We start from the raw sequence: 24,973 nt of genomic DNA, 5'->3' as shown, positions 1-24,973 counted from the left end.
TAATCATTTAATTTCAAACGAGAAAAAAAAAACACCCTAAAAAGAGACATCGAAGGCTTAAAAACCCATGTACCACCCCTACACAAAAACTGAAGTAAAGACTATTGGGAATAAGGAATTTTAAAAATATCAGTTCTTGGAGTAAAGTAGGAATAAAGTAAATAAAGTAGGTCGTCTGCCTACTTTAATTGAATTTCTTTCACTAGATTTTTACTAGTTATGCATTCGCTTAACCTGTAGATGAAACTATTTTATTTTAGACCATATCCCTGTTTGTCTTTTATATTAAATACCAGAATCTGAAAAAAATCCTATTCAGAAGATCTATTTTGGATTTAAATTAAAGATCTATTTTGGATTTTAAGTGAAGGAAAATGACAGAAATTCTTTGTTGTTAACGTTTGATTTATTTAAATTCCTTAACTGCAAATGATCGGGAACATATTCCACAGATTAAAATCTTGTATTATTTTTGTTACTTAAATCAAAATATCTTCATTACAATCACATTGATAAAAATTAACATTTTTAAATTTGTAATTTTAACCATCATTTAAAGCAATCTCAGCTGTAAAGGAACAGGAGAAAACATGCAATAAATTAACATTGAGGAGGCGAAGAGGAATCAGAGTGAAACCCGCTTGTCTAAGACTAACACCACGGCCAGCTGGGGAAAGTGCGCGAACACTGGATGAAAGGAGCAAGAACTAAAATGGCCACAACGGGGACTTTGGAACGTTGGGCACGATTTTGCAATGCGTCTCTTATAACTTCTCTCTCCTCGATAATATACTTCCTTTTCCCCCTGCGGGGTATCCTTTAAATGGTATACATACACAAAAGCTAATTTTTATACATGTGACCTCAGAATGAGATGACCATGGCACTCTGCAGAGCAAGGAGCAGAGTTAGGAGGGAATTGGTTCTGGGGGAGGGGGGGTCATGTGCGGGTAGAGAAGACAAACGAGTGTGTAGGGGATCCTTGTAACTTGGTCAGGCAATTTTTGAAAATGTTGCACGTCTATTACGTATTACCTCTACATGTTATGCAAAAGTGGACGAGGTCTTCGTATGTGAGCGTGACTAAGTCCACAGACAATATATATATATATATGTATTTCATTTAAAGGCATCCACTATCTGAATGCATCGGAAATGTAAGCTGAAAACAAATGGCTCTCACGTATGTAACCTGTTTATACCTTACCGTGGCATCATGGCAGTACTGTCTTTCAGTACTCTCAAGAGCCCTTGCTGTCTATTCGTTTCTTTACTGAGTTAAGAGAATTGCCACAGACCTGTAAACTCTTGTGATGGGCCTAGGTAAGGAGGGGCAGCAACAACAAACAACAACAACAAAAGCACAAACAAATAGTTTACAGACTTGACCATTTTCTTTTTTAAATAAGCCCTGCACAGACTAAGATGTGCCCACAGGGGAAAGACTGAACGGGGACGAGGGCAAGGAAGGAGGAAGGTTTTCTATATATACATTTATGGATCATTATTAAACTTCACAGGAAAAAAATGTTGATATGGAGTCGGTTGTATTTGTAATAATACACACAACAAGTGTTGAACACAATAATAAAAGTAACAGTCCTTTGCACTGGGGAAAATTGTGCATGAAAAATAAAAAGAGTTGGGATTTTTGTTATGTGGTTGGTTTGGTGTTGTGTGGTTTCGTTTGCTGTTGGTTTTTCTCTCCTGCTACCAAGTTGGTCATGCAGACAAACCCCCAGTCCTGGGAGCTAGGAAGTATTTAGCACGGGTCTGGAATACACACCTTGGTAGTAGGCCGGCTCCAGTGCTGAGGGCTCGATGGGGCTCCTTGCGGCCACTGAGGCGCTGCCAAGGGGCAGACTGGCGGGCAAGGTGGCACCATAGGGAGAGTACTGCAGTGCCTGCTCATATGCCTTGAAGTCCAGCTTGTGCTGCTGCTCCGAGGAGGACATGAGGTTGTTGATGGAGAACGGGTGGTTAAAGGAGTAGTGGGGGTCCCCTTTCAGGTGCAGCTGCGATTCGTGGGGTGCCAGGCCGTGCGCCGGGTGAGAGGGGGGTACAGATGCCAGCGCCCCTGGCCCGGAGCTTATGGGGGGCGCCGAGGAAGAGGCTGGGGACTTCAACTCCGAAGCGCCCCCTGTCGCCGTGGCCCCGCTGTGGTCCAGAGTCTGGGGGCTGGCGGCAGGCCCGGGGGCCGGCGCGCCCTCTAGCTGACCAGCCTTTCCGTGCACACCCCTGTGAAGGGGCGACTCGGCGGGGTTACCTGCGCCGGAGGGGTCCTTACGGCTTTCGGGGCCACCCTTGGAGCCGCCACCCCCGCTCCCGCCTACGGCCCCCGGCTGCTTCTCACACTTGAAGCGCTTCTGACGGCGCAAATAGCAGCCGTTCTCGAACATGTTGCCGGAGTCCGGGTGCAGCGTCCAGTAGGAGCCCTTGCCCGGCTTGTCCGGGGACCGTGCCACCTTGACGAAACAGTCGTTGAAAGACAGCGAGTGGCGGATGGAGTTCTGCCAGCGCTGCTGGTTTTGACGGTAATAGGGAAAGAGGTCCATGATCCACTGGTAGATCTCACTCAGCGTGAGCATCTTGCTGGGCGCCTGCTGGATGGCCATGGTAATGAGCGAGATGTAGGAGTAGGGCGGCTTGGCGTGCGGGTAGCTGCGCTTGAATGTCTTGGCGTCGCCACCGCCCCCGGCGCGGCTGCGGCCTAGGTTAGACGGCGCGTACGCCATGGGGCTCATGCACGGGTTCATGGCGGCCGCATAGGGGCCCAGGCCGTTCATAGAGGCCGCGGGCTGCGCTCCCATGGAGCCCATGCCTCCCGGGCTCAGCGCTGCACCCATGGCCGTGACACCGGCCGCCGTCATGCTGTTCATGGCGCCTGCAGAGCCCCCGGGCATGCCGGCCACAGCACCGGGACTCAAGCCGGCTCCTAGGCCCGGGTTGGCGTAGGACATGTTGAAGGAAGCCGGTGTCATGTTGCCACTCGTGGTCATGGTGTTCATGGTCATGTAGGTGTTCATGGAGTTCATGGAGCCCAGGCCGGAGTTCATGTTGCTGACGGGGACAGAGGAGTAGGCCTGGAGCGGAGACAGCGAGTGAAGAGGCCCCGAAGGGCGGGGTTAGTAGTGCGCCCAGGAGTTTGGCTGGCCAGCGGCGAGCCCCAGGGCGAACAAACAGCGTTACTGCAAAGCTCAGGAACTCCCAAGCCAGGGCAAACTGTTGGGCGCCCTTCCCTGGCCACGCAAAGACGGCTTACACGGCAGGGGGGACATCCTAGCGCTGCAGGCAGGAAAGATTAGCGCTCTCAGAAAATATGTCCCCGGGAAGATGCATAATCGCTTTATATGCCCGGATCAGGGGCTGGTTTCTAGGGGTCCCCCTTCGTTTTCATCCATGGCAGGCTGTACCCAAGTATCCACCCCAGACCAGCCTGGACAAACTGCCTTTGGGCCAAATCCATTTTGAAACACCGAAAAGAGAATTTAAGTCTGAGCCTCTGCTTCTCCACTTCACCCCTAAGGTGATATAGGTTCCACACAGGCCTGCTGGGTGATCAACTTGGCACCAGTTAGACTACCACCCTGCTGAGGTCTGGCAGACGCCTCTGGCCGCAGAGCAGTAGGCATTGTGTTGGCTGCTGTTAAACTCTCACCCATAGAGTCAATCGCCTACGTGCCCATAAGATCCCCCATCCCAATTATTCATCTCCCCAAAACTGGCTTTGTCTTAAGAGTTGGTGCCAAAAGATGGCTTTCTGTTATTATATTTCGAAGTAAAGCTTTCCACCTACTTGTCACAATGGCAATATTTTAAAAGAAGAAAACACACCAGCTAAATAAAATCCCGAGAAAAAAATTAAATTAAAAATAAGGTGTACAACAGAACAACGCCGAGCATACATTTATCTTAACGTGACTACATGCACAGTTCCGCGAGCTATTAAAAAAACCCTGCGTGAATTCTGTTACCTGTTTGTTCCAGTTGTCCTTTGACAACTGAAAAAAATGGTAACACAATTACACACACACACACACACACACACACTAATAGCTGCTCCTTCTACCAAAGCCGAGCCTTTGAAACTACATGAGTAGTTTGGAATAATTTAAAATTCCCAAGCCAAAGTCTACTTACTTTCTCTCAGTGCTATTCTGCTTCCTAATTCTCGGCTTTGAGGTGTAAGAAAGCTCTTTCCGTAGGGATCTGATCTTCTCTGGTGGGCCGAGATGACTGTGTCAAAATTAAACCCTTGAAAGTGGCCTGAGCGCCTATTAAAATCACCAGCAAGTGGAATCCTCACCCTTAGCAATCCCGAAAATAGCTAGGTGGTTAGGAAATACAGAGCCCCGACATATAACTGCTTATCTGGTAATCTATCAGACAATATTGATGTCTTTAAATGTATGTTCATCAGCAAATGCAACCCCATCTGAAAACATAAGAGATGGATAGACCTATAATATGAAGACCCAAAAAGGTATGCTTCCCAAATAAACAGAGACGGATGAATCAATTGACATGAAGGTATTTTCAGATTCTGTACTTTTCTGTACAGATCTTAAAGTAGTTTTTACTTTGGGGTTTATTTTTTAGCCCTCTCCCCAAGACCGCACGAGGCTTTCTCAGGAAGAGCTTTCTTTCAATAACGGTAATTAAACTTTTGAAGGAAATCTGCAGCTGTTTCTAGAAAAGTACTTTTAATAGGTAGCGGCCCTGCCTGTACCTGATTTTCCTTGCAATGCTTTTGTGCACAATGTAAAATAAACCCCGTGAACATGCCACCAAGGGGACAATGAAGAGAAACAGGTTCTTGGCCTTGAGTTCTGGAAAAATTATTCGGTTCGCACTAGCGCCACCCAGCGGTTCTAGAGAGAAACGGTCACACTTTTCTACAAACTGGGCTTTTGAAGAGTAAGTTTTATAAAATTTAAAAATCCTTCATTATGGAGAAACCCAACTTCCGCAGCAGATTATTTTTATCCAAAGGCGTTGGCAAATTAAGTGGCGGGACCCAGAGGCCGCCCAGTGAACGAACACCCACTCTTCAAGTTGCTTTTAACTCCTGGCCAGAGCCCGCCGGCCACCCCGCGGCTCCCGGGGCCAGGCTCCTACTCCGGCTCTCCGCAGGGCAAAGGCAAGGGCTTGCCGGAGCGGGTGTTTTCAAAGCCCAGAGTTTCCTAAAACTCTCTGCTCGCTTCAAGCGCCAGGACCCAGCGGGCAGCGGGCTGGCAGAGAAGCCGGGCGGGGGCCACAGTGGGAGCGGCGCCTCGGGCGAGCCGCCCCCAGCCCGCTCGCCCGCCCCAGTCCCCGCAGGCGCCCACCTTGCCGGGGTCTCCCCGGACACCAACTCTAGGGACGCCCCGCCGCCTCCCCTCCTCTCACCTCCTGCGTGTCCGCGTAGTAGCTGTTCCAGTCGCTGCTCTCATGCCCTTCCATCTTCACAGTCCCTAACATCCTGGAGTCACCCTGCCCGGCACAACCATCCAACCCTGTGCGGAGCGACGGGCGGGTGAGCTGCGCGCGGCAGCGGGGGAGGGGCGCGCGGCCGCGGCGGTCACCCGAGCGCTCGAGAGCCCAGCGCCACCCCAGCGAAGAGGAAGCCGGTCGCTGCGGGGCGCGGCGTGCGCGGAGGCGGCGGTGGCGGTGGCACGGCGGGAGGGGGCAGCGCCGGGGACGGGAGGCGGCCGCGCAGCGCGGCGCCCGGCAGCGCCTCCGCGGGAAGTGAGCGAGCGGCCTGTGCAAAGCGAGTGCAGTTGAGCTGATGTGGATCTTACGTCGCTGGAGTGCCCACCTCCTCGTCCTCTCCCCATTTGTCCGCCGCACAAAGACGCTCGCACCTACAAAGCCCGAGGTGCACCTGCGAGGCGGCCGCCAGCCAGTCCAGCCGCCGCGCCTCCCGCCCCGCCGCGCCAGCGCCGCACGCCCCCCGCGCCCCTCCCGCTAACCCCCTCCCCCTCAAACCTGGCCCTCACTTTATTTACAAAGCAGTGTAATTGGTTTAAACCCCGAGGCTAGGGAAAGAGGAAAATGGGGCGTGTGTGTGTGTGTGTGTCTGTGTGTGTGTGACCCCCTTTGGAAAAGGAAAAAAAAAAAAAAAAGAAAAGAAAAATAGGCGGTGCCTGGAGGACAGGCCAGGGCTTTAGACCACAGCAGTGCTGCGGGAGAAGGACGGGGCGGTGGCGTCAGAGCCCCAGCACAGGGACGGTGCTCGCTGAATGACCCCGAGTTCCCTCCCGGAGGCGCTCACTACCTTATGGACGTGACTGCTACTGGTTCTTGGTTCCTGGGCTCCTTTGCTCCTCCACCCCGATTCTAGACCCTAAGTTTCACCCTGGGAGACCACCCCCACTTCCCGGGCTTCGGGCTTGTAAAGGGGAAAAGCCCCACTTTTGCCTCGTCACTAGAAACCCAGTCATCTGAGTCAGTCGAGCAGGTGACGTTAGGCCGACCTGGGCTCCTGGCTAGCAGAACAGAGGCGCTGCCACGAAACTCGTACCTGCGGCTAAGAGCAGGTGAGTCACAGCACCGTTTTATATGTTTATGACATAACTTTTTTTTCTTTCCGCCTCAGTCCACTCCACTCCCCTTGTCATCTGCAGCGATCAGAAAGAGGAAGAAACGGAGAGCAGATGTTTGTGTGATAGGGCCTGCCTCTCTCTCTGCCGGGCTCCTCCTCCAACCCCCCTTCTGCAGCCTCCGGGACCGAGCTGGAGGCGACCGTCTGGTTTCTGATAGAGAAAGGTCAGTGGGAGGGGACATCTCCCTAAACACAGGCACAAACTGGGAGCACAAGGGCTTGGGTGCTGGAACGCGTCTGCCACGCTAAACGAGGTGCCAGCCTGAAGCTCGAGTCAGCCCACAGTACCCGGTCCCTAACCTGGAGGAGAGGGTCTAGGATATCAGGCTTTCAAAAGATCCCGGACGACTGTGGGAAATTCTCCCCCACTCAAAGTTCTTGCCTCCTTCCAGTTCTTCCTAGGTAGTGGCTTGTCCTCTTGTCATGCGGAAAGAGGCTAATCAAAGAGATTCGGCTGGGTAGACAGAGTTTGTGATAGGTTCAGAGAAGGTGCCTACTTCTGAGTGACTGACTGCATGTGTCTGTGAACATGTCTAACTACCGAGTGCGTTTCTGAGTGAATGTGACCGGGTGGCCCTGCGAGTGTTGTGCCAGGCTGCAGATTTACTGCATTTCTTTTAGAAGAGCTATAAAGTAAACGCTAAAGTGACCGAGAGACTAAAATATTCTTGTTTTGCCAAGTTTTTTTAAGGCCATTAATCTCATTTGAAGGAATGCGTTTTTACTTGTCTTCCAAATAGACCCCCCCCCCCGCATCACCCCGTGCTTTGTTCTTTTAAATCTTTCTTCCTTGAAATCTGGCAAGAGAATCACGTTAAATCCTTGAACCAAACAAATCTTTTAAATCAGCAGGGGAGCAGAGAAGGTGAAGATGTGTAGTTAAGGAAATAAGAAAGATAAGAGCATTGGATTACAATTCCTTTTTTGAACAAAAAGTGTGTGTGTGTGTGTGTGTGTGTGTGTGTGTGTGTGTGTGTAGACATCACGTCGTAAGCAAAGGAATGAGACTGCAATCAGATCTACCTAGAACTCAGCAGAACAGACAACCCTCTCCTCCTGTAGCCTGCTCTTGTGACTAGAAGTCACTCCCATCAGTTGTGTAAATGTACCTGTGGGTGTGTGCCAGAAGCTAATTCTTTTGTGCAAAGTTCCCACCAACAGCAGGATCCGTTTCATTTGTAAAACACACGGATGCTTAGCTTCCTCAGTCTGGTCCCGGGGAATTTCAGGGCCAAGAAGCTTCCTTGTTCCTTCGTGGCTGATTCTCTGATGCCCTTCTTGGCTCTTCTACAACACCTAGCATGACTTGGACATTTCCTGTGGGAAGTAACAACTTAGTAATAGCTTTATAGAGTGCTTCAAAAGCTGATGACTTGGGGGGGGGGGGAGGTGCCCTGTCACGTGGAAGGAGGTTGATTAAAATATCACAGGTTCTTTCAGTCTGTTTCCCAAATTTACTAGCCTCCCCCCCCCCCCTCAAGTCTACCTGAAAGGAGAAAGGGGCCATTCATAGCGAGAAACCACAGTGAAATTTCTCGCAAGAGTCTTCAGAATCCAAGACTGGTGGTACGGAATGGATCCTGGCGGTCTAGGGTTCGTGGCCCAATTCCCGCAAACAGCTGCCTCCTGCGTACATTCTCCCAGGCCCGCTAGGCTAGACTGGATTGAACTGGAGAAGGCATTAGGCGGCTAGGATTCAGTTTACTGAAGGAAAAGCCACAGCTGGATGACTTCTCTGCATTTAGTCTTGGCCTTTCCGGATGCCTAGCAAATTCAGATGGTGAAGTTTTAGTGCACCAAGCGGCCTGTTTCCCTCGGGTTTAGAAGTGAAACAGTTTGGTCACTTCTTTCCAAGTCTTTGATACCTGTCCCCCCCCCCCCCCAACACACACACACACATACACACACTCTTATGGGGAGGACGGGAGAGAGAGTGGAGGAAAGCTGACTTGTCTTCTCTTCGGTTGCTGGCTAGTTGGCATTCAGATTCCGAGTCCAAGCCTCCTAAATCTTGGTTTTTTCCCCTAACATCTTCCACACGTGGGCCCTTATGCCATAGCAAAACTGGGCAATTAAATCTGCCTTTAGCTCTGGGGAGCTGAGGGAACTCACAAGAAATGAGCTGGAGGGACTCTTCTGCCATGCCCCAAGCTGGAACTTGCCAGAGTGAGGACCATAGGCCACAGACTAAGGCGCCCCAGGTAACCCAAAGCGGTAAATCAAGGAAGCTGGGGCAGCCAGGAAGGTGCCTTTCTTGTTACTTCAGTCTGTTTAAGCCCTTGGGGCCTGCTCAGTGACAACTTGTCTGCTTTAGCCTACCCTTCCCAGATTGACCTGGCCTTCCCCACAGCTATTCACGGGGCTGAAGGACACAGAGGATACGGGATGAAAGGAGGAGAAAAGACCTTAGGACCCTGTCTTGGGACCAGCTGGTGCCCATGATGCTCCGCTGTGGCTGAACTGAGAGGTGGGCGGAGTATAGGACCTTGAGCGGGGATCTCTTCTGTGGTGCTACCGCTGAAGTCTCTAGACTCCCCGTCTGGGTCTCTCTAGCCTGCCCCATTTTTCGCTGGTCCTACCTCTCTTCTCAGGACTATTGCCAGGTCAAGGCCGCGGTGGCCTCGGCCAAGCTCGGTGCCGGGTGGTCCGAGTTCCTCCGCTGGCCCCACCTCCCACCAGATAAGAAGCTTAAGCCCTTCTCCTGTGTCCGTGTGTGTGTGTGTGTGTGTGTGTGTGTGTGTGTGTGTGTAGGAGGGGGCGGGGAATTAGGCTCGAAGTCTAATTCTAAAGGCCAGTGGTCTTTAACTGGGTTCAAAGTCGACTTCTACTATGACCAGCTCAGGGCTGCATTCAGCAGGCTACACTGGAAGCATCCCTCGGTACTTGTTTGTGCTTTGCCCTGAGGGTTCGAGGTGCGAGTGGCTGGGGAGGTCGCCTGGGTGCCTTCAGCAGCCAGCCCTGGTCTCCCGTGGCCAGGCGGCCCTGGCTAGCCGTCTTCACTACTACCCAAACCAGGGAAAGCTCAGGGCAAGTATTCGGGGGTCCTGTTCTATCACTGTTTCTCTTCCCCCCCCTTCTTTCTGCCCCCACGCGTTCCTTTTTACTCTTTCTTCTGCCATTAAATCCTCATTAAGGAATCAGTTCACGGCGAGCAAGACGTCCAATCTCCAGTCGGTGGGAGTCCTGGGGCCACTTGACAGGCCTTGTCTGGCCAGTGCTATAACCAGACCCTTTACTGCTCTGGGCTGCAAGCCTGTCCAGGTGTGCCTTTGCGCTACACGTACACATATTCAGGGCCTTGGCTACTTTTGCTGAAAATAAAAACAGGCATTGAGTTTGTCGGTTCTCTTGCTCCTTGAGTTGCCGCCAGGTTTCAGAAAGTCCCCGGAGACCGTGATCCAGGCTTGTCCGCAGCCGGATGTCTAAGCCGGAGCTGCTCCCCACCTGGCCTCGCCCGCGGGCGACAAAACCGTCACTCTGGCCGTGAGAGAGCGTCACCTTGCCAAGATCAACTCACATTTTCATGTATTCAAATGAGAAATGTTGGGAAGGAACACTCGCCTCTCCGGGCAATCCACAGCCTTGGAAGGAAAAGTTAAGTGTCCCCCAGTCCTTGGAAAAAACGTTACCTCCATCCCTCCAGGAGCGTTCGTGGTTCCCCTCCGGTACATTCCCTCCTTCTCCCTCCCCACCGCGGGCACATCCGAATCCCCACGGACCTGTTGTGATATTCCTCCTGAAAGTTAGCTACTACTCTTTCATACCCATCAGCTCAGTTAGTTGGAAGATCTGTTCAGTCCCAATCAGTCCCTTCTTCCTAAGCCAGCCCCTCAGGTGAGGGGTGGGTGGGGCACACTGGCCTTGGATGTTTAACTTTAAAAAAAAGAGAGAGGCTTCTAAAGGAAGGATGGGGAGTGCTTGTTTCACATAAAGAGTTAGAAAATCAAGTTTTCCCATGTTATGCCTCTGAAGTCTGAGAACAAACTGAAGGAAGGAGGGTCAGCTATCCTATTGTGTACCACAGATGGGGGCGGAGAGCTTTGAGATACTAACGTTTTCCACCTGTGCCCAGGTGCTCAAGAACTTGGGGGAGGGTTGGTCCAGGCTTGACCCTTCACAGGACAAACGCCCACCCTAACAGGAAGCAGTCATGGAAGCAGAGGGCTCCGAAAAGTCAATGAATTTCATCTTTTGTGTCAAGGGTAGCAGCTTAACCATAATCCTTTCCCAAGGGCAAAAAGTAGCCAGGTATCTAGCTTCATCATGCCTGCCCTGCACCCGCGTCAATCCAAGGGAGTCCCCCACTTTCCACACACCCAGGAGCTTTCTCACATCCCTTAGTCCCCTCTGGTGGTTTAATTCTGTTTATTCAAATGTGATTAGCCTCACATTTACATAGTTCTATATAACGGATGATTTTGAGACAATCAAATGAATCAATCCTATCCTATATTTAAAAAAAACAATAAAGAGCCTGTCATTTGCCCATTGTATTTGTGTCTTGATCCCTGCCCCTCTGATTTCGAGACCAAATAACTGACATGACTTGGGGAGGTTATATTTTTTGTCAAAAAATGAAATTTGACTGGTGGGCAGTTTGTTTCCAGTAGCTATACTGCAGCTGTTTGATTACAACAGTGACACAGTTATTTGTAACTTTAAAATCCTTCTTTGGCTTATGGGTCACAGAGTGAAACTTAGCTCATCCTTCAACAGGCTTGTTTCTAACCAGAAAAGTATAGGAAGAGGTGTCTGGGGAGCCATTTGCTTGGGTGGGATCCTTAGGGAGATGAGCAGGGCCTTGGAGTACTTGCTAAGTGGTGTGATTTGGGTCCTATGGTGTTCCTGGATCAGAATAAGGACACTCTGGCCACAGTTGAGCATCATGGGTGTTAATGAGCCCTAAGCAGCTCCCAGAGGGAGAACTTTACAGACTTTACCTAAGAGAGCTTTGTCCTTTAAGCTCCAAGTCTTGCTTTAGAGTCCTGCTATGTTCTCAGCATTCCTGGACAACAAATGCCCCTCCCACCCACCCCAACCCCATTCTCACTTGTTTGCTTCTGTCAGTAGTCTAGTGATCCCAGAAGGCAGGAATTACTAACCTTCTCCTTCCTTAAGTAGAGCCTGGAGCAGACTTGACTAGCCCTGAGGTTGGCCTGACTGGCTTCAGGCAGGGAGAGTTTCCCGAATTTAGACAAGGGATCCAGAACGGTGAGGAGGAGGGAGATCCTCAGACCTCTAGCTTCAAACCTCTTGGATCTGCTCTCCCTGGGTCTCAAAATAAACCACCAGGCAACATCAAATTGAAACGCTCCCTCCCCTTTCTCAGCTCTCTGGACATGGATAGAGTCATACCCACCTAGTGCTGATATAGGTTGGTCACTGAACTAAGCAAGTTTGTCACCTTTGCTCACTTTGAGAACGCAGGGACAGCAGCACATACCAATGGAAAATATCGATTAAAAGCTAATCTCATCAATTTCCCATAAAGCAAAACGATTTACTCAGAGCATTACAGGAAATGTCGGGTTTTTAAATAATGTGTTTAAACTGGCAAATAAATAAAGCCGAGCCCACGTAGTGAGGAGGAAAAATCTGGGAACAGAGTCCTGCGCTACCCAGGATGTAGAATGCTTGCTGCTTGCTGGGTTCCACACTGCCTTGGCTGCTCCCTGGAGCCCCAGGGCTGCCCAGCAAGGGTTTGCTCAGTGACAGTCACCTTCATTTCCTACTTCTCAGTGGGCCTTGGCAGAGGGAGCACCAGAGTTGGCCACTACTATCCCTCCACCTGTAGAATGCAAAGAACTGTAATCCACCCATCTTTCTAGAGTCTCCCAATGACTTCTCTTAAAGAAACACCAACCTAAGACCTGTGGTGTGTTTCAACGTACCAACCAGAGAGTCCTCAAATTAATTTTCCTCCCCAAATTTTATTTGCCATGGAAATAGGCTTTTGGAGAGTCATTATGAGAAGAAGTAGGCCTGTCTCCTCTTCTGGACTCCCCCGAGGATGCTGCGACTCTCCCAGCCACATCTGGTGTTCTGTGTCCCTCCATCCCCACCAGGCGTCTCCTGTTTTGTGCTGCGCAGTCAAAGAAGAGGTCCTTGAAACTTAGAGTCAGACTCGCTTTGCCCTGGGAGATAGGATCCAGCAGGTCTGATGTAAATTTGTTTTCCCAAACGCTTTTGAAGGTGCAGTCGGTTGGGGGTTGCACTGCCCCTACCACACTCCCCTCCTCTCACCAAGCCAAAAAATACCTTCTATTGTGAATCTTGGTTCCCCTCTGACCTCCCCATGACCACCCCCAACACCCCCTGCCAAGAGAAGTGGTTTCAATAAATAAAGCCCAGTGAAGGGGTTGAAGGTCAGTTTACACTGCAGCTGGGGCTTCTAAAACCCCTGCAGGTGCTGGAATGGGGGATAAAGCTGGTCACTCTCCTGAGAGACCAGGGAAGAACTGAGGACAGAGGCCACTCAGACTGAGTCTGAGTGTTAGAGGTGCAGACTGGATCTGAGCACCCGGTGACTTTCTCAAGTCTACAGGAATGCAGACAGGTGCTAGGGCAGTGCTTTTCCCCTCCACGTAGGGATCTTGGCCACAGTGCCTGGGTTTGACAGTATTTGGTGGGGAATAAAGCCTGAGGGACTGGCATGACAGACCTGTTCCAGTTCCAGGAAGGGGGAGGCTGAGGGACCCCTGTGAGCCTGGGAGGGGTCAACCGTCCCAGTAGTTGGGGTGGAGTGGAGTTTCTAGGAAACCATCTCCACGGAAAGGGAAGGCTCTGGAAGTATTGGTACCTGAAGCTTTCCTTCCTTCCTTCCTTCCTTCCTTCCTTCCTTCCTTCCTTCCTTCCTTCCTTCCTTCCTTCCTTCCTTCCTGCTGAATATTCAGCTTTGTAGTCTATGTCTCTTAGTAAATTCTGGGCAAAATGCTTCCTGCTTTCCATTGTCCCTATCTTCAAAGTTGATCATTGCAGCAAGAGAGAGAGAGTTCAAGGGTTGGGATCAGACATGAATTCCGATGTAGATTCTGCAGGAGGCTGGCTCCCTGTGAGCCTCTTTTCCACAAAATGGGCATATTAGAGTTCCTCTCACACCGGCTGACAGCAGGACACACTGGGCACAGAAGTTAGGGAGAAGGCTTCACACAGGTCAAGGGCCATAGGCAGGATGGGATGCTGGAATGTGAGGCAGGTCATGTAGGTTTATATCTTAGTGTACCTCTCCTTCTCCTTCCAAGGATTCTGTTTAAGGTGACAGGCTGGGCTGTCCCTGCTGGCTACCCCAGTGGCATTCTTGAGTAGGAACAGGGCAGATGGTCCTTGGTGTCTCCTGAATCTTATTTTGAACTCTCTCTCTCTCTCTCTCAAGTTGCCAGGGACCTTCTTGGGGAACGAGGTTGAAGATATGATGGAAAAGCATGCATCTCCTACTCTGGTGTGCAGAACCCAACTAGGCAAGCAGAACACATTTTCTCTTCCCTCCACTCCTTTTCAGAAAGGGGAAGCTACTTCTCAGGAGCCATGCTCTAGCTACCCTGGGTTCTAAAGATATTTGTTCCAGTCCAGAGTCAATGAGAGATGCAGAGAGTGTCAGCATGATTCCCGCCTGCGCTCTCAGGATCCCATGGGCTGTTGTAAGCCCTGGAGAAAGCCTGTTTGGGGTTTAGATTCAGGGGGCATCCATAAAGGAGAAGGGGGCTAATGGAAGAGAAGCCGAGTTGGGCCTAGTGAGGGTTTCCCTGGTATCTAAATTTAGGGAGAACCGAGATGAGAACGCCATTGATTAGATCCTGTTACTTTTAGCTCATCCCCCTTCCCTTACTGTGGGCAGAGTTAGAAGGAAGCATTTACTATTCATCTAGAGAAGCATCACTTAGATATTTTCTAAAATCCCCAAAACCCAAGGTGTCATTATAGCAAGGTATCTTTATTTGCCGTCTGTAAGACTATTTGATTTAAATTCCCTTTAAAAAAAGGTTTCTTTCTAGGAACGTAAGTCCATCTGAAATGAAGCAGGAACACTGGACTCGTGGTGGATCCGTCAAACACTAAAGATTATAAATATTACCTTGTGTGTACAAAAGGCTTAGTGGGGTCCTAAAGCTTAATTAAGAAAAACAATACAGTGTGTGGAAAGACAAATCACAAGAGGGTTTCCTCAGGCATAGACTCATCTGCTGGGTGAAGTCTCATGAATGATTCACCCCTCCTACTGAGGGAATGTGGCTGGTCTGGAGTTCAGTTGTGGATGGAGGGGCTCTCATGAATAATGTCACACAAATTTCAAGCAGTGCTTGGGTGGGCTAAGAGAGCTCTGAGCTCTGTGTGCAGGCTCTCATAAGTTTTTGACATCTGCCTCTCTGAGTAATCAGAATGGGGACAGATAAAATATTTCCATCACTGGAGAACAGAGAAGACAGCACATCTCCAAAGTTTATGAATTTTTCTTGGGTCGGCGTTGGGGGAGGAGAGTACAAGAGAGTGGGCTGGAACACAGAAGTCTCAGGCGGTGATCTCTGGCTAAAAGCAGCTTCTGTTTTTACAGCTTAGTCGGGGAGAGCTGTTAGTTTTTCTAAGCACAAACCGGGCATTCGTTCTCTAAGCTCAGTGTTTAGGCTACAAAGCCGGTACAACTGTCTTACATACCTACCTTCAGAAAAAGAATGGTTCTGACCTCAAACTCAGCAAAATCTTCAGTGCATTGCCACGCTTGGAACCCATGTAAGCAAAGCCCTTTGGAGGGCTGAAATGTAAGAGGAATGCTAAATGTCAGCCCCTACCTCCAAGAAAAATAAATCCATAATTCTCAGCCAAGTACACCTGCCTATTTGTATCTTTTCTTTTCAATGGGTCGCTTTACTCTGAGTTTTCTTTCTGCTCCTTGCTTGCTATTTTTATCTTACCTAAGAACACTGAAATCAGACCAGGCGCCAGACTTCTGAGACACCCTGGGGAAGGTGGCTGGCTTCCTGAGGTCTGTTCCTGAACTCTCCAAGCGTAGTTAGAACCACCTCAGAGTTCAGGGCTGGGGAAAGACTGACATAGGAGGTCACCACAGGGTGAGAGTGGGGACCAGTGTGGCTGGAGAAGGCTGGAGGAAGCCAGTGCTGGTGCAGATTGTAGGGACCCCTCCCTACAATTGCCCCACAACATATACATTCCTATGGGGTAGTACAGTAGAGAAAACTGTTGGGAGCAGTGAGATTCTTCCGGCTGTTACCCCCAGGAAGCTGACCTCAGTGGCTGATGCTGTGTAGCTTCCGTGACTTTTAGGCTCCCAGATGGTTTTGGCTGATCTTGGGCAATGGTACAGAAATTTGAGAAAAGAGAGCAGAGTGAGAGGTAAGAGTTCCTGGCTCTGCCTGTCTTGCACATCTGCGGCTTCTTCCTCCAAGTCCCTACTTGGCGGCCTCTCTTGCACTTTAGCTTCTCTCCAGAGTTTAGGTGATACCTGTTTAGTGTTTGTAGATACCACTCACCTTCTAAATTCCACCCACAGTGGTGTGAATACTTGTTTGAATTCTTTCTCTTTTTTTTTTTTTTTTTTTTTTTTTTGGTTTTTCGAGACAGGGTTTCCCTGTAGTTTCTAGAGCCTGTCCTGGAGCTAGCTCTTGTAGACCAGGCTGGCCTCGAACTCTGAATTCTTTCTCTTTACCCCCACCCAACTCCCTTTTCTTTCAAGCAGGCCATCCTTCCCTCTGGAGATCTGAAGGGAGAGAAGAACCAGTCCTTAGCTATTTCCTGTGTCATCCTTTTAATATTGTAACTTGCCATGAAGTTTCATCTTGGTTTCTTTTCGGCATTCTGAGGTGGAGGGGCAGGCATGAGGGTTTCTGCGTGGCTGTGCTCTTGAAGGCAAGGCTACCTCTAGGTTTAGCATCCGAGCAAATTTGGAGGTAATCTGCTTTATACTCATCCCTTTAGTTTGGTGAAATGTATTTGATATCACTGCTAAACCAGTCACTGTCCAAACCAAATATTAATATATCCAAGATTGTGTTGACCTTAACCAAACTGACTTTGCTGTAAAACAAGGACTGAGACTTTTGCAAAGTTGTATTAGTATAACCAGACCATGAACAAAGTCCAGCTTATAGGAGATGTTCGTTTACATGTTGAGAAAAACCTAGCATCTTTGGTTTCTTTCATTTCCACAATATTTAGTCCTCTCTAGAGTTCAACATTTCTTCAGTCCTGTGACTTGATGACCATTTAGTATTAACTAATACTAGGTTGGTGATGTTATCTGGGTGTGACCATTAATGAGAATTCTTTGTACTTGACACCATACTAAATATTAAGGATACTAAATTTTAAAGCATTTGTGTTTATTTTACTTTAGTGTGTGATCATTTGCCTGTATATGTGCAAGCCTAGCACCCACAGGAGTCAGAAGACATCAGACCCTTAGAGAGTTATGAATGGTTGTAAACCAGAATGCGGGTAATGGAAAACTAACCCCGGCCTTCGGAAAGAACAAGTGCTCTTAGCTGCCGAGTCATCTTTCTAGCCCAATGATATTAAATTTAAGGCAATATTTTTGCTTATTAATGATTAAAACAATACACCATAGCAATTATGGTGGCTCACAGCTAACATTGTTAACATGTAGCTAACAGAAAGATTGAGACAGGAGGCTTACTTGGGATTATAAGTTGAGTTCAAGCAGCCTGGGGAATTAACAAGAGTCTATCTGAAAAATAAACAACAAACCAAAAAAAAAAAAAGAAGCTTCACTATTTAAAATTTTTATATGTCTCTACTTTGAAAAAGGTCATAAAATGAAATATCTGGGTTAGAAGATACTTAAGTAGTCAGTACTTTAAGGTATGTTGTCTCCTGACATCTAGCAGGGTGTTTTTAAAAATCTCTGGGTGATCCTGTTCTCTTACACCCCCTGCATTGCTGTGGGACAATGGTCCTTTATCTTGTCACTTGTATTATTTTTAATAAAATGCTGATTGGCCAGTAGCCAGGAAGGAAGTATAGGCGGGGCAATGGCAACCAGTCAGGAAATAGAGGCGGGGCAATGAGAATTCTGGGAAGAGGGAAGTTTCAGTCTGCTGTCATCACCCAGATACAGAGCAAGCAAGATGTGACTGCCTCGCCAAGAAAGGTGCCAAGCCACGTGGCTAACACAGACAAGAATTATGTCTTAATATAAGCTATAAGAGCACAGAATGCTGTCACCTATAGTGACATGATCTTCCACAGACATGTCCAGATACCTTTTCCTTTGGTGAGTCTAGATCCTGTGAAATTGATGATCGATACTAACCCTTACACACTCCATTACTAACTTGAAATTTGGGTGATAAAAATCGCAATTGTTCTATTTTCTATTTCTCTGTTTACTTGTGGGTTGAATATGCTTCTGCTGGTCACAGGATTTCTTCATTGCGGAATGGCCGGTTCCCACCTTTTTTGGCTTTTAAAAGATTTGAGCCTCTGTCTATTTCTCATCTACAAGGTTATTTTATGTTCTCATCTAGGAACTTGCACGTACTAGAGAAATACTCTGTCACATAGCTACACCTCAGTATTAGAAGATGCATCCCTGATATCATGTCTGCTATGAGTGTTACAGATTTCCACCAGGTTCTTAATTGCATCATGTGTTTGTTTATTTTAACTACATAGAATTAGAACTCCATGAATTCTGCGGTTTAACGCTTATATATAAGTCTTCACTACACAAATCAAAAATCTTTCATCCACTTTAATTTTTGTGCAGAATATGAGATAAAGACATAACTCCATTTTCCAAATCTTTGGTCTCTTGGGAAGACTCTAATTATGAAAAACTTTGAATTCTGCCTATATAACTGGATTTGGACATCATTCGATTGTGACACTTTGGATGTATGGACACTAAGATGTTCCATTGACTCCACCATGACTTCCTGTGTATGAACCAGAGGTGGTTCCAAAAGCAGACAGCAAAAGAACTAACAGGCAGACACTGGTGAGTTGCAAGGGTTGGTTTATATCATAGAATTCTAGTGCCTGCTTGAGTAATTTTATTCTGCTCTTCTGAATCAAATTCCCTCTCTTTAAGATAATCCCACAATTATTAGCATTTTGGTATGAAGCACAGTAGAATGAATATGAAATGGCTTTGGACTTTAGATCAATAACTGACATCACTGTGATGGTTTAAATGAGAATGGTCCCCAAAGGCTCATATAATTGGATGCTTGGTTCCTACATGGTGGAATTGTTTTGGAAAGCATTAGGAGGTGTGTCCTTGTTGGAGGAGGTGTGGCCTTGTCAGAGAAGGTGTGGCATTGTTAGAAGAGGTATGTCCCTGGAAATTAGCTTTGAGGTTTCAAAAGCCAGTTGCTTGTTCTCTCTCTCTCTGTTTGTCTCTCTCTTTCTCCCCCCCTCTCTCCCTTTTCCCTCTCTCCCTCTCTCCCTTTCCCCCTTTCTCCTACCCTCCTCTCTCTTTGCCTCCAACTTGTAGATAAGATATAATCTCTCAGCTATTACTTCAGTGACATGTCTGCTTGCTTGTTCTCATTCTCCCCACCATGATAGTCATGGACTCACCCTGACACTGTAAGCAAGCTTCCAATTAAATGCTTTCTTTTGTAAGTTGCTTTGATCATGGTACCTCTTCACAGCAATATAAAAGTAACTAAGACTAAATAACTAACCCCCTACCTTCCTTTCTATCTTTCTTTTGGTAAAAACAGACCTAGAGGTTCCTAGCATAGGACCAGCGAGGGACTACCAGTGAAACTTTTGTTCTGTTGAGCACCAACATCTTACTTATTAAATGAAAATGATAGTACTTACCTCATGGATTGCATTTTCATATGGAATGAGCACCCGAATACTTTGGAGGTTTGGGAGCTGAGACAGTAAGCACAGAAAAGCAATTTACTGTTGTCCTAACAAAGCTTTTTCCACACCTACAGTGAAGCCGTCCTCATGGAGCAGTCACAGGGCATTTGGAGTCATGTGACCAATGCAAGGAAACCTCAGGGATTGTGAGGCCTTTTCTGCAGAACGCTTTTCACCTGTGAGCATTCAGCAATCGTTTTTTGAATGTATCCTGTGAGGGAGTGACCAAACCTGCAAGGTAAAATTATTATCTCCTTCTTTCCCTCCCCCAACATATTTTATTAATTATGTGGGAATTTCATACAGTGCACCCCCAAAATACCTGCTTCCCAGTCCTCCTGGATCCACTCTCTCACCCTTGTGCGTCTCCCCACAAAGAAAAACAAAACAGACAGACAAACAAAGCCCACCGAGTCCAATTTGAGTTGCGCATAAACTCTTTGGAGCATGGCCAAACTCCCAGGCGCCAGCCCCTTAATAAAAACTAAGTCCCCCACATCCCACATCAGAAGTCATCAACTGTGAAGAGCTACATTTATTATCTCTATCTTAAAGATGAGCGTGAAGGAACCCTGACTGCTTTTATGGAATGGAAGTTTCTCTCCCAAGTCCTGAGAATGCCAGAGTATACTTGCACAATTGGGCTATTTCTGGGCTCATGTGGTTGTAGAGGATAGAGTATTCTGTCCTAAGCATTTGGACAACTCTATGCTATCTTTTTCCAGTGTCTGAAGCTTCATAGAGGATCTTCAAGGTGACCATCTGTGATGACTTTGAAGTCACTGAGTGTTTTGCTGGGGGTGGGTTGGTAGAAAGTAGAGTGGTAACACACATTTGAGAATCTGAGTGCCAGGTACTAAATAAAACACTTCAATTTACACTGTGTTACATTCCTTTTTCTCTTTTTTTCTTCCTTTAAGAGCAAGTTAGGACACAGAACGCAGTAGCTTACTTACCACTCTTGTAAAACACAATAGCTACCAACTAGAAACAAATAGAACATCACAAACCCAAGGCTCCCCAAGATACTTATTTGAGATCTCTTTCCTTCTCCCAAGATGTCTTAGTTAGGGTTTCTATTGCTGTGATAAAACACCATGGCCAAAGCAACTTGGGGAAGAAAAGGCTTTGTTTTTGTTATTCTTCCACATCACTGTTCATTATGGAGAGGAAGGAAGTCAGGACAGGAACTCAGAACAGGGCAGGAGTCTGGAGGCAGGAGCTGATGCAGAGGCCATGAGGGGTGCTGCTTACTGGCTTGCTCCTGATGACTTGCTCAGCCTGCTTTCTTATAGAACCCAGAACCACCAGCCCAGGGGCCACCCTCCCCCATTAATCATTTTCAATTAAGAAAATTTGCTGCAGGCTAGCATGCAGCCAGCACTGTCTCTTGGAGGCATTTTCTCAGTTGCACCTCGCTCCTCTCCAGGGACTCTAGTTTGTGTCTAGTTGACATAAAACTAGCCAGCACAACCGCTAGGTGGACTTCTGTGGAGAGTACTTTTGTGTGTTTATTTGTAATATGTAAACCGAGTGTTGTAATATATAAACTGAGTCTGTAAGCGCCGATATTTTATGCTGTTCTGGGATTATAATATGACAGATGCAGATATGTTGATTTGCCCAGATGATAGACTCAGGCAACATGGGCCCCTCTGTATCTACTTTCTTTGACCAACATTGCAGGAGTGAGAGATTGCTGTGCTGCTGTTCCCAAAAGCAGAGCTTGAATCATTTCCCTTGGTATAAGCTGCTGTGTTTTATGCTACACATTTTGCAAATTTTGCTTTTGATGAACATTTGGATTGTTTTCAAATTTTAGCCATATAGACAAAATGCCTAGGTTTTACAGTTTGTACTCTATAAGCGTTTGTTGCTGTTACTAACAGAGTTGCTGGATATCAATCAAGTACGTGTATATTCAACTTTAATAGATAAGGCCAGTCGTTGCTTCGTGGATCACATGAGGAAAACTGAATACTGCAAATTTAAGATTATTCTGTGAGTTCCAGAAACTTGGGTCCCAGGCTTCAGAGTTTACGTCTCTTTAGAGTTGGGCTCATGGTGAGCAACATGACAGGCAGCACACTGGCGGGTAACATAGACTCCTTTCAAAACAAATGGTGTGTGTCTGAAGCCAACATCAGTCTTTTAAAGGGATAAAGAAAGAAGGGGTTGTGAACGGTTCGTTAAGCCGCGTGGTGGGCCAGTCTGGGAAAAGCAACTTTGTACGTGATGTCTCACTCCGCAGCCGGGTGGGATCCGTTTCCAGCACTCGTTGAACTGAGATCTCTAGCGAAAGGTTTAACCTCCTGGGGCCAGGGCCTGGAGCAGGTTTCTAGAATCAACTGTGGCAGGGGTTGGGAGTGGGGCGTGTGCAGAGCTCAGGTACAGGAACCGCGAGGAGAGACTTGTTGCTAGGCGACAAGGGAGCCGGTCCTTTCTTCCCTAGGGCAGAGCCTGCCTGGCCTTGTGTCCTAGTGGTCTGTGGGACATCTGGCCCAACCACCATCAGCTGGGAGAAGGTCCGGGCTTCCTGCACATCCAGGTGAGCAGAGGCTGTGGATTCTGATGCATGTAAATTCCCTTGAATCCTGGAGAGGCGGTGACAATTTGACTGGTTCCCGCAGTCTTATCTGCTTTGGTAGAGTCCAACTTCACAGAAGTCTGCATCAAACATAGAGCTGACTTTGGGCAGTGACTAGTGCCGGAATAGCCTCTGGGCTTCTGTAGTCTGGAAGTAAGAGTGAAAGGAAAACTTTTTGTGGGAAAAGGAGCACGGGCAGAAGAGGAGCTAAACTGAAAACGCCCAGCGGAAGTAGATAGACTGGGCTTTGGAGAACTGAGAAAAAAAGGGGTGTAGACATCAGAGGTGAGGAATCAGCAACAGATTGCCCGTGAGTGTGTCAGTTAACAAACAGTGGAGGCAATTAATGTCTCACTGACCATTTCTTGCCACTCTGAGTCAGGGTAGCTTGATTTGGACAAGCCTAGATGAGAACTCCCAATGGAGTCTATCTAATTTCAGATAGAGGGCTGTTTCTATGTGTTCGGGAGCAAACGAGGTATACGAGCTAACTGCAAGGGTTCTTTGCTACTGAAGACTGCAGAGAGGACAGACTTGTGTTAGAGGAATTTAGAAGGAGATAGATTTTTTTTTTAAACATCCAACTGTAAATGTTTATAATTTTCTCTTTTCCTATTTACGACTTTAAATAGTAGTATGGACTATAAGTAGTATGGACTGTACAAAGGTACAGTCTATACACTGTGACATCCACACAGGTCTAGTCTGAGGAATTTTGACAGATATTCACACTTTTGAAACAATTGCTACAATCAAGATGACTGAGTTGCTTTTTCTGCTCACTGTGCCGTCCACACCTGCTCTCATTGCTCTCACAGAGCCAACTGTGTGTTCTGCAGTTTTAAGGAGGTGGTACATACACTTCATTTACTCAGAATGGTGACTTGCCAGAGCCCCTTTCTCCGTAGTTTAGTGTAGTAATGTGGGCTTTGTTTCTTTGTGTTTAAGACAGGGTCTCGCCATGTAGCATGGACTAACCTGACTGTGATCACCATCTTTGTCTCTCAAGGGCTGGCATTACAGGCATGTTCCATCATGTTTGGCCTTATAGTTTTGAAATTGGACACTGTAAATTGTCTAGATTTGCTTTTCCTTTTGAAAATGATTTTGATGATTTTAGGCCATTTGAAAATATCTTAGGATTAGCTTTTTTTTTCTGTTAAAAATGTCTGCTGGGGATTTTTTGGCAGACAGTAGACAACAAGCAAACATATTCTGCTGCAATCTTCAGAGAACATACAGGAGACGGTTGATAACAGCTATCAGAAATAGCTGGCTGACAGCAAAACATTTCCAGTTTAATATCAAAGCAAGGTAGAAAATGTTACAGAGCAGAACAGAAAAAAATCTGGAGTCCATCCTGGAGGGGTCATTGTGGTAGTGGGAGTTCTCCCTTCACAGAGATAGGAAGTGACCAGGTGACCAGAACCTTGGCATATAGGCAGACAGCTTCAGAAAATCTATACTCTACTTTCAGTAACAGACATTTTGAGGAGAGGAAGGAAAAGAAAAAGAGGGAGGAGGGAAGACACTTTGGGCTGTAAATTAAAAACTCTCTGGCCAGCCATTCTACCTGAGCACAATGAGATGTCATTAAAAACAAAAATCAGGTGAACAAGCAGAGCCACCATGGATACTATTTTAAAACGATCCCTGCTGGTTCCAGGCACCCAGTGAGTTGCACTCTTAGGAAACATATAGCAAATGCAACTACTATATTCTACAAAGTGACCAGAAGTACCTCTCAATTATGGGGAAGAAACCTTCAAATCAGTAACTCAGTGAGGGGGAACCTGGATGGAGCCAGAACCTTCAGGGGGCAGAGATAGAGTGCACTGGAGTGTATCTAACACCGAGCAAAGGATTGCCCAGTGGGTAGGGTCAGACACTTGAAACTGTAAAGAAAGAGGGCCAGCATTGTGACCCAGCCTGCCCAAGACCATCTCATATCGAAAAGAGTATTCACCACCCAATACCTTCAAGAATGCCCATGAAACATCTGTGTATAAGGCTGCCCAGGGGTGTGATGGGCATTTGGGAGTCGTGGAAGGAACAGGAGGGTGAGGCTGGAGCAGCTAGGAGGACAGACCATCCAGACGGTGTGCCTCCCACTCTCCACTTCACATGTATTCGTCTCCTGTTTACTAGCCATGGCCAGTTTACAGGCCAGCTCTGTCCTGTTCTGCTCGCGTTACCCCCTCCTCTTCCCTTTACCTCACACTAGTCTTTTACTTTTCCATTGATAAGCTTTTCCCAGAAGAAGAGCTAACCTAGTCCATGGGGTTCAGGTGTCTCAAGCTTCCTCGAGCTGGGGCTGCTTTAGGCATCTGACTGCCAGTTCCTCACCTCCCCACTCATTATTCAACCTTTGGGTCAGAGTTTGCCTCATCTCTCCTCTTTCCCCTCTTGTCTCCACCTCCTCTTTACCTCTCCCTTCTCTCTAAACACAGACTCACTCTTTTTCCTGCGCACTGGAACCTCAGGATCTTAGTGTGCACAGTTCTCTCTCTCTCTCTTCCTTTACTTCTTAAAGTGTTGAGAGCTTAAAAGGGGGGTGTTTTTTTTTTTATGTGACTAACACTGTGACTTTCATAGTTACACTTACCTTTTGATAGGACTCTGCTCTTAGGGGAGTACTAGGAATGGGGTCTGATATCCTGATCGCTGGGATGGCAGAGAAGGGCGGTGCCTCGACCTGACTACAACGTAATCCATCTTGAACATTGCAACTCTTCTCACTTAAATAATTAAATTTTTTTTTAAAAAAATCACCCATTGGTCAACTCCAGGTGCAAGTATCAACACAAAAACCCAAGCAACAGGAAAAAAAAACCAGTGACATGACTGTTCCAGAAATTACCAGTCCCACTAATGGCTTCTCAGTGAAAGAAAATTAGATGTCATTCCAGACAAGGAATTCAAAAGAATGATTATAAATTATGATCAGAGAACTT

At 47.5% G+C, this 24,973-nt stretch overlaps 2 protein-coding genes across 3 annotated transcripts in view; one reads left to right on the top strand and one right to left on the bottom strand.

Annotated features, from left to right (window-relative positions):
• Positions 1-387: 387 nt before the first annotated feature.
• Positions 388-6,520, bottom strand: Foxa1 (forkhead box A1). Of its 2 annotated transcripts, XM_038336061.2 has the most exons (3): positions 6,503-6,520; positions 5,389-5,495; positions 388-3,083 (listed from the first exon to the last, which is right to left on the bottom strand). In XM_038336061.2, exons 2-3 carry the CDS (start codon positions 5,458-5,460, stop codon positions 1,752-1,754), a joined length of 1,404 nt encoding a protein of 467 aa, XP_038191989.1. In that variant the 5' UTR covers positions 5,461-5,495; positions 6,503-6,520; the 3' UTR covers positions 388-1,751. The 2 variants fall into 2 exon arrangements, with proteins under 2 accessions (XP_038191989.1, XP_038191988.1); XM_038336060.2 differs by lacking the exon at positions 6,503-6,520 and having other exon boundaries at positions 5,389-5,630.
• Positions 6,136-24,973, top strand: part of Ttc6 (tetratricopeptide repeat domain 6) — a 164,115-nt gene continuing 145,277 nt past the window's right edge. The window contains 4 exon segments of the mRNA XM_038336062.1: positions 6,136-6,518; positions 6,606-10,177; positions 18,321-18,551; positions 19,507-19,670. The gene's annotated coding sequence lies outside the window, so the exon portion shown is untranslated.

This window comes from Arvicola amphibius, chromosome 7 (assembly GCF_903992535.2).
Source record: "Arvicola amphibius chromosome 7, mArvAmp1.2, whole genome shotgun sequence".
Lineage (NCBI taxonomy): Eukaryota > Metazoa > Chordata > Mammalia > Rodentia > Cricetidae > Arvicola > Arvicola amphibius.
The sequence above is the reverse complement of the archived record's forward strand: the minus strand, read 5'-3'. Positions and strand labels throughout refer to the sequence as shown.

Coding starts and splice junctions, on each gene's coding strand:
- Foxa1 (XM_038336061.2), bottom strand. CDS start 5,460: ATGTTAGGGACTGTGAAGATGGAAGGGCATGAGAGCAGCGACTGGAAC. Junction 3,084..5,388: donor ACTACGCGGACACGCAGGAG/GTGAGAGGAGGG, acceptor TCTCCGCTCCAG/GCCTACTCCTCTGTCCCCGT.